This window comes from Bombina bombina, chromosome 7 (assembly GCF_027579735.1).
Source record: "Bombina bombina isolate aBomBom1 chromosome 7, aBomBom1.pri, whole genome shotgun sequence".
NCBI classification, from domain to species: domain Eukaryota; kingdom Metazoa; phylum Chordata; class Amphibia; order Anura; family Bombinatoridae; genus Bombina; species Bombina bombina.
The window spans coordinates 484052324-484062629 of record NC_069505.1 but is presented as its reverse complement, the minus strand read 5'-3'; the positions used below and the strand labels follow the sequence as shown (position 1 = coordinate 484062629).

Sequence of the window (10306 nt, the reverse complement as noted above, 5' to 3'; positions counted from 1 at the left end):
ACCTCACTGATAAGAAGAACTATATTGCTGTGTTTGGAACTGATAAGGTTGTTTGCTCTATGCCCAGCCTTGCTGAGGGAGACCAGCTAAGCCAGCGAAATGTATACCTATTAGACCAAAGGGCATCACTGCTGGCCTCCCCACCTAATTTCTCCTCTTTATATTTTCTAGTGTATAAAAGATGAAATTAAGTGATCTGTCTGCTGTCAGTAAGCTATGTTTTTATATATATATATATATATATATATATATATATATATATATATATATATATATATATATATAGCAACTGCATTTACTGTAGCATACTGTATATACTAAATTGGCACTTGTGATGCAAGAATCGGCTAGCTTAAGTCCCAAAGGTTACAAAGGCAAGGAGGATGCTGTCAAAGTGGTCACACCCACCGCACACCTGTGTATAAAGGACACTCCCTGTGAATTACACACAGCCACTCCGTGACCTGTGGACTAGCTGACTGTGACCATCAAAGAGACTAGACATGGCTTTCTTTCCAGCCCCTGGCTACCAACCTGTGTACAAACCAGTAAGTGTCACTTATGCTGGCGTCTTGTCTGACTTCTGCACACATCTTTTGTTCATCCATAAATTTCCTGTCTATAGCTTCCTTTTCATTTTTTCTCCTTATGATATCCATCCCTCCATACCGTTCACTGTTACTATGTGTTTATTTAGTTTGAGGTATCCCCATCTTTATGACTTGCTAGGAATAGACTTTTTTTTATTTTATTTACATAACTGTCCTAGCTGCAGTATTATCCTTCAAACAATGATTGCATCTTAATCAATATCTGGTTGGTATATTTCTGAATTGTAACATACTGAAGTCATATATATTTGTTTTTCATACTATAGAAGAAAGTATATTACACTGGCACCTTTTTAAAATCCTTTAGAATTTAAAGATACATGAAATCCAATTTTTTCTTTTTTTTCATGGTTTAGATTAAATGTATCCACCAATCAGCGCTACCCAGGGTGCTGAACTAAAAATAGGCCGTCTCCTAAGCTCACATTCCTGCTTTTCAAATAAAGATACCAAGAGAATAAAGAAAAATGTATATTATGAGTAAATTGGAAAGTTGCTAAAAATTGCTGCTCTATCTGAATCATGAAAGAAAAAATATGGGTTTTAATATCCCTTTAAGTGCAAAAACATTGTTTTATAAAACTTTAATATCCAGTGGAAGAGTCTGAGGGGCCGAATTATCAAGCTCTGTATAGAGCTTAATGCCCCTTGTATCCACGTGAGTCTTCAGGCTGGTCCAGAACCTGTCCGCCTGCTCTGAGGCGGTGGACAGAAATCATCCCGATCAAATACTATCGGGTTGATTGACACCTCCTGCCGCAAATCTGCAGGGGGCGGCATTGCACCAGCAGTTTACAAGAACTGCTGGTGCAATGATAAATGCTGACAGCGTATGCTGTCAGCATTTATCGATGTGCAGCGGACATGATACGCTACATTGTTTCATGTCCGCTCGCACTATGTTAAATATACCTCTTAGTCTTAATAAGTAAGGCGGCTTGCAATATTAAGCTGATGATTCATATGCTTTCCAAGCAATTTTCCCCCCACAATCCTTCAGGGAAACAAAAGATGTTCAGCCATAGCAAAAGTAAGACATAATTCATTTGAATATAAGGTTTGTAAGTTAATAGCAAAGCTGTGCCAATTATAGTTAAAGGAAAGCAAAAAAGTTTTTATTCCATTGTTATTACACATATATATACTGCATAGTACCCAGTGAAATAACAGCAGCCATGAATCCAAAACTGACGCGTTTCACGTTGCACCACTGTACCTTCCTCAGAGATCTAAAAGTGTGATTTAAAGCAATATTTTTATTTTATTTTAAATGGGATATCTATGGGTGTGTATTGTTAGGGAAGTGAAAATTCAACTTCCGTGATTCAGATATTGTTTATAATTAAAAACAAAATGTTCCAATAAATGTCTTTTAACATCTTTTATTATATTTTCATGTTCTATCCTTTGTTAAAATGTATCTCCTTTCTATGAGAGCGTACTGAGCATACTTGCATGTATCTTGAGCACTATAACATTATTGCAAACATAGCTGCCATATATTGCTCACACACACACTCTCTCTCACACACACTCTCACTCTCTCACACAAACTCACACAGTCACACAAACTAACATAATAAAACACACACTCTCTCTCACCCATACACTCTCTCTCTCACACACACTCTCTCTCACACACACTCTCTCATACACTCTCTCTCTCACACTCGCACACTCTCTCTCACACACACACCCACTCTCTCACACATACTCACACAGTCACACAAACTAACATAACACACACACTCTCTCTCACACACAAACTCTCTCACACACACTCTCTCTCACACAGACTCTTTCTATCTCTCTCTCACACACACTCTCTCTCTCACTCTCTCACACACACACTCACTGTCTCACACGTACTCACACAGTTACACAAACTAACATAACATACACACTCTCTCTCACACATACACTCTCTCTCACACACTCTCTGTCTCTCACACACTCTCTGTCTCTCACACACACACTGTCTCACACATACACTCTCTCACACACACTCTCCCTCACACATACACTCTCTCTCACACATACCCACAGTCACACAAAGTAACATAATAACACACACGCTCTCTTTCTCTCTCTCTCTCTCTCTCTCACTCACACACTTTTCTTTCTATCTTACACACGTGCACACACACACTAACGCTCTCTCACACACACACATGCTCTCTCACACACTAACACAAAACCACACACAGATACTAACGCTCTCTCACATAAACACACACTCTCTCTTGCACACATACAAATACACTCATTTTTTCAAACATGCGCACGCTCTCACACACAATAACACACTCTCACACACACACACACAGATACTAACACTCTCTCACACACACACACTCATACACTAACACAAACACTCTCGCACAGTCACTTTTACACACAGACACACACGCACAAGAGAGAAATAACTGTCAGCATGTGCAATATGTTACAAATGCACAACGTCACCTTTTTTTGGCTGTGGCTGTTTCCCACCAAACACAGACATTAGCATGACCATGTCTAACTCACCTTTGAACTCGGACATACAAACTGAAACCCTAACTTTCTGGGTAATTCCCAGACAGGTAGCAACCCTACTGGCAACCCTTTGTTTGTTCTCTTGTCATTCTGTTGTTGAAAAGTAGGTAGGAAGGTGTAGGAGTATGCACATGACTGAAAATATATGGCAGGTTTTACAACTGTTATACATTTTCAAGAACACTAGGTGGCAGCAATGTTTCATGCTATGCACTGCTTAAAAAAGTAGCACACTACCTACCTAGGTATCGCTTCAACAATGGGACAAAGGTAGGTGGAGTCACACAATACCCCCTAAAAGCTCTACATTTCTTGACCCCACTATGTGTATTTTTCACAACTGAGCAGTAACGTTACCCCTTGGCTGCCAGTAACATAGAAATAATACATTTTACCTCTTTGGTTGCCAGTAACATATGTAACTCTTTAGACTGCACCTCACTTCTTTTTGCTCCCTACACTCAGGGACTTTACAAAAAAAAGAATAAGAATGGCCAAAAACTGCTCACTCCTAAATGTATGGTCTGACTCCTAGATTCTGAACAAATTTGTTGAGCCCTACTTTATAGTTTTAGTTATTGTTTTAGTTTATGTGATTGCATTTCAGATTAAAATGATTTTTGAACAGATTAAAGAATAGATCATTTCTTACAACCTATAGAATACATTTTTTCTCTGTTTGGGCTGGTATTTGGTATGTGATGTAGAGCCCTCCTTATGTATATGCTCAGTAGGGGGTGGGATGTCCTTCCTAAGTAAAAGGTGGTAAGTGGTTAGGGATTTTCCTTAAGTATGTGGCAGTAGAGGGTGCCTGCCCTAGCTGTAGTCGGAGTGGGGATTTTCCCTAAGTATGCGGCAGAAAATGATGTGAGTTTCCTTAAGTTTGTAACAGTAGGTAGTGTGAGGTCCTCTCTAAGTATGCCATGGTAGGTTGTATGTATGTGGCAGTAGATTATGTCCGTTTTCTACCCGAAGTATATGGTAGTAGGTGGTAAGGAGTCCTCTCTAAATGTGAGGCCTTCCCTCAGTATATGCTGGTAGGTGCTGTGGAGATTTTCCCTCAGTAACAACTGTTAATTGCTGTGAGATATGCCTCACTATCTGGCAGTAAATACTATGGACGTCTTTCTCCAGTATGTGCTGGTAGGTTGCTGTGGGATCTACCTTTTATATATGTTTTTTCTGCAGTGTGCATTGGTGGAACTTTGGGGGATTCTCTTAGTATGTGCTTATGTGCTGTGAGGTCTAATCTTAGTAGGTGCTATGGTGGTCTTCCCTCAGTATGTACTGGTTGGTGCTATGAATTGGTGCCATGTATTGGTGGGTGTTGCAGGGTCTTCCATGATATCTACCAGTAGGTGCTATGGGGTCTTGGTCTTCTTCAGTATGTATTGGTGGGTCTTGCAGTGTCTTCAATGATATGTACCCATAGGTACTGTGAGGTCTTCCTCCATATGTGCTGTGATGGTCTTACATCAAAGATGTGTTGGTAGGTGATTTTGGGTCTTCATTTGGTACGTGTTAGGTGCTGTTGAAGTCTTTCTTTCCTCATCTTTCTGTCTTTAGCTTTGAGCCACACTGTCTTCATTTATATTTTTACCTTGTATATTCTGTCTTATTTGTCTCTAACCTCTTCCCATTGTAATTATTTCTCTCCCACCAGTCTCTTCCATACAGATGTCCAGTGTATGGGGGTCTCCGACCTGGGATGTCAATCTACATTCAAGGGATCGTTAATCACCATGTTAGCCAGTAAGGGTCTTTTGTTGCATTTATTATAAAGATGGGCCACAAACCATAGAGCGAATGTAAATAAGGATGATTACATGATCTAGCAGGCTCATATAGAGGGGCACATAGGTTAAAGGGACATGAAACCCAAATTTTTATTTTATGATTCAGATACAGAAAACAATTTAAAAAAAGGTTCCAATTTACTGCTATTATTAAATTAATTTTGTTCTTTTGTTGTTCTTTGTTTACAAAATATCTAGATAGGTAGTGTGCACCTGTCTGGAACACTACATAACAGAAAGTAGTGCAGCCATATAGTGCTCTTGCTAATGTATAACATTATTATAAAACTGCTGCCATCTAGTGCTCTTACTAATGTATAACATTGTTATAAAACATCTAGTGCTCTTGCTAACGTATAACATTATTATAAAACTGCTGCCATCTAGTGCTCTTACTAATGTATAACATTGTTCTAAAACTGCTGCCATCTAGTGCTCTTACTAATTTATAACATTGTTGCAAAACTGCTGCCATATAGTGCTGCAGACTTCTGAACTTACCTTACTGCTTTTCCACATAGGATAACAAAAAACGAAAACATTTTTATAATAGAAGTAAATTGGAAAGTTGTTTAAAATTGTATGTTCATGAAAGGACATTTTTGGGTTTTATGTCCCTTTAAGGATTAGGATGGATTATATATTTATATTAATAATAGCTGTATCCTTGGGAGATGTCAAAGAAGGTGCCCCCCCGCACAGAATAGTGGATGAGAAAGAAGAGATGGATAAAAATAGAACATAGTGAAATAGAAAAATACATAAGGGAAGAATAAGAGACAGAAAAAAAATTGAGAGATAAATAAACACAACGGGGAGAGAAAAAGAAAAGGATAGAATAAAAAGTATAGGAGGGAGGGAGTTTGTGAAAGGTGAATTCTTGGGGATCTCCAGAGCTCTTATCTAATCTGTATCATATCCGTTCCTTGCACTGAAGTTCCTCTTTCCGTAGACCTTTGTTTCCTGTTATTTCTTTATCTTACTTTTTTATTATCTTCCTCCTCTTGCTATCAGTTTACTAATGGTGCCCCCTTTGTCACCTGGTTCTTTTTCTCTAATTTCACTATTCTGCTTATCTCTTTAGTTCTCTTGCCTGACACTCCTGATCTCCGTAAATTGTCTCTCTTTATCTTCTGGCCATCACTATGGCTTCTCTCTACTTCATTTTGTATCCTTTCCTTGCTCAATGTCATGGTCTTCTTTATCTAGAATATTGTCTCTATTCTTTATCATTTTCTTCCAATCTCACTCCAGTTTATATTCTCATGTTTTCTTCTCATATCCCTCCTCAACAATTTTCCTATTTCTCCTTGCCTTTCTTGTTACCTTCTTTCTTCTCTCACACCTCCCAACCATTTGAAATGGAATAACAGAGGGAAGCTACAAAAGTAATAAGGGGATTTGAGAAATTAAAGGGACATTAAAGTCAAAGTTAAACATTCATGATTCCTACAGAACATGCAATTTTTGTGATTCAGACAGAGAATGCCATTTAAAAAAAAGTTTCCAGTTTACATTGATTATCAAATTTGCTGTTCTCATGATATTCTGTGTTGGAGATACCTAGGTAGGCATCTAGAGAACTACAAGGCATACAATAGTTCTGCCATCTAATGCTCTTTGATATGGATAACATTCTTGCAAAACTGCTGCCATATAGTGCTCCAGATATGGGCTGGCTCTTAAGCAGCCATCCCTGCTTTTCAACAAAAGATATCAAGAGTACAAAGAAAAATTGATAATAGAAGTAAATTAGAAACTTATTTAAAATTGTATGCTCTATCTGAACCTTGAAAGAAAATTTTTAATAAACCTTTAAAAATGATTCAGATAGAGCATGCAATTTTCAACAACTTTCCAATTTAATTTTGTTATCTAATTTGTTTTTGTTCTTTTGGTATCCTTTGTTGAAAAGCATTCATAGGTAGGCTCAGGAGCTGCTGATTGGTTGCTACAAATATATGACTCATGTTATTAACTCACCCAGGTGCATTGCTGTTTCTTCAACAACGGATACTAAGAGAATGAAGCAAATTAGATTATAGAAGTAAATTGGAAAGTTGTTTAGATTTGCATCCTCTATCTGAATCATGAAATACAATTTTTTGGGTTTTATGTTCCTTTAAAGGGATATGAAACCCAAAATATTTCTTTCATGATTCTAATACAGAATACAATTTTTAAACAGATTCCAATTTACTTATGTTATCAAATTTGCTTTGTTTTCTTGTTATTCTTTGTTGAAGAGATACCTAGATCGGTAGCGTGCACATGTTGAGAGCGCTACATGACAGCAAATAGTGCTACCACCTAATGAATAACACTGTTACAAAACAGCTGCCGTATAGTGCTGCAGACAAGTGCACGAGCCTGAACTTAACTTCCTGCTTTTCAACAAATGATAGCAAAAGAACAAAGACAATTTTATAACAGAAGTACATTGAAAAGTTTAAAGTTGTATACTTTATCTGAATCATGAAAGAACATTTGGGTTTTATGTCCCTTTAAATACATATTTCTATTTCTATCTGTTTTTTTTGTATATATATATATATATATATATATATATATATATATATATATATATATATATATATATATATATATATAAAATTAAATATAGGTATAGATATATATATATATATATATGAATATCTATTTAAAATATATTCCCCTATGTGCAGAACATTGTAATGTGAAATATTTTCAGTACATAAACAGTATAAGACTTTATTAATTATGAATATTGCATAAATATGATTTTTCATGTATTCAGCTACTTGACTGCAAAGGGCTCTAATGCACTTTTATATATATATATATATATATATATATATATATATATATATATATATATATATATATATATAAAATGTGTTTATATGATTGTGTATATATATTTCTGTAAAACATATACATATATAAATATGTGTAGACTCATATATATATATATATATATATATATTTATTTATTTAGACATGTTTATGTATGTATCTCTGTTAAAGCCCTTTGAGCCCTTATAACTTTTTTATGCAATATTTTTTCTTTTTAATAATTTTTATTAGATAGTGTTATTATGAGTGTAACTGTACCATACAATGTAGTTTTGATGTGTTTTGTGCAACTTTTTAGCTGAGCGTAACACTTAACCAGAGCTCTGAAGTTGCACTAACCCAACGCGCGTTTTATTCAATTGCACTCAAGCAATCGTGTTTAATTTAAACTCTGAATACGGGAGCAAAGAGCCGAAATATACCCCTTATCACTCGCGAGCAACAGTTATCGCGCCACTCGTAATCTAGCCCTTAGTATGAATTTCAAATAAGTAGTAGATTTTTTTTTCTATCAAATACCATTAGTTAAATTTTTGTTCCTCCTGCATCAAGCGACAGTCATCAGCCAATCACAAAATGCCTAATTGTTGCACATGCTCAGTACTGGTGTTTCCGAAAGTGTTCAGATAAAAAGATTGTGCACATTTTGATAATGAAATGAATTGGAAAGATGTTTACAAACGTGTTCTCTATCTGACTAATAAGTATTTAATTTTGTTCCGTTAATTATTTTTCTACCCACCCCTATCATTTTATTTACATTTTCACAGTTTCGTTGTGAACTTTTCCTGCGGTCAGTACGATGGAACGGACATTGCCTTCCACTTCAACCCACGTTTTGATGGGAAGGACAAGGTCGTGTTTAACAGCTTCCTAGAAGGTAACTGGGGAGCAGAGGAGAAGAGAAAAGATCATTTCCCGTTCCACAAAGGGAAACACTTTGAGATGGTGGTTTTTGTAAATCCTGGGAGCTTTCAGGTAGGAAAAAGTCTGATGTGATCACGATCTTTGTGTGACTATTTGATACTTAAAGGGATATTAAACCCAAATTTTTTTCTTTTATGATTCAGATAGAGCAGTAATTTTGAGCAACTTTCTAATTTACGCCTATTCTCAATTTTTCTTCGTTCTCTTGGTATTTTTATTTGAAAAATCAGGAATTTAAGCTAAAGAGCCGGCCCATTTTTGGTTCAGAACCTGGGTAGCGTTACATTTAGCTACCAATCAGCAAGCGATACCCAGCTGCTGAACCAAAAATGGGCAGGCTCTTTAGCTTAAATTCCTGATTTTTGAAATAAAAGATACCAAGAGAACGAAGAAAAAATTGATAATAGGAGTAAATTAGAAAGTTACTTAAAATTGCTGCTCTATCTGAATCATGAAAGAAAAAATGTGGGTTTAGTATCCGTTTAAAACTGTATAAACGTTTTAATTTTTTTACTCTAAATGCCATAAAACACTGTTACTTGACTTTCAGGACAGATCCCTCAAGCCAATGTTTTTATGTCTTACAAAAGTTTTTTCCCCCACTTGATTTTAAACATGGCCATCCACATTTAAAGGGTCCTTAAACTCAAATTTTAATTTTTCCATAGAAAATGTGAAATGAAGGAAAAGTAAAGAACGTTGCAATCTACTTGTATTATTCATTTTGCCTGCTCATGCTCTAAAATACCCCGAAAAAGGTGCATTCGTTACTCTTCCTCTAAAAGAGCCTTGATAACCTCCATCATACTTAAAGGGACATAAAGGGTAGAAAAAAAATGTTGTGATGCTTATAATGGTTTAACCACTATAAAACACGGAGTTAAAGTCAGCTGCAGAGTAGAAATGCACTACTGTACTGGGAGCTAGCTGAACACATCTGGGAGCCAATGACAAAAGACATATGTGCGTAGCCACTAATCAACAGCTAGCTCGCGGTTGTGCATTTCTGCTCCACAGTTTCCCAATCCCTAGGTGTACTTTTCCACAAAGGATACCAAGAGAAGGAAGTAAATTTGATAAAAGTATTGAAAAGTCTATTAAAATTATCTGTCTGAACCATGAAAGATTGATTCTGAATTTCAAATCCCTTTAAAGTAAATATATTAAATTTGCATAATCAACAAATTATAACAAGACTATGCAATAGCCCTTAGCATGAACTTCAAAGGAGTAGTAGATTTTTTTTTTTTCTGATAAATTTCAGTTATGTCTATTTCCACTCCCCCTTGTATCATGTGACAGCTATCAGCCAATCACAAATGCATATATTCTATGAATTCTTGCACATGCTCAGAAGAAGTTGGTGACCCAAAAAGTGTAAATATAAAGAGACTGTGCACATTTTGTTAATGAGAGTACATAGGGAAGTTGATTAAAATTGCTGCTCTATATGAATCATGCATTTTTTTAATTTTGACTTGAGTGACCCTTTAAGTATGGTAAACATTTTCCTGATTGGTTAGCTCATATCACAGGAACCAGGAACATGGATTCCAACAGAATTCTTTTAACACTGTTATTTTGTTTTGCAAATTAAGT

General features: G+C 36.0%; 1 protein-coding gene across 1 annotated transcript in view; it reads left to right on the top strand.

The window, feature by feature from the left end:
- Positions 1 to 465: 465 nt before the first annotated feature.
- LOC128636015 (galectin-4) overlaps positions 466 to 10306 on the top strand; it is a gene marked incomplete in the record, with an annotated part of 14970 nt that continues 5129 nt past the window's right edge. Inside the window, 3 exon segments of the mRNA XM_053689086.1 lie at positions 466 to 548; positions 4813 to 4901; positions 8551 to 8758. Of these exon segments, the coding sequence (XP_053545061.1) occupies positions 504 to 548; positions 4813 to 4901; positions 8551 to 8758 (342 nt within the window).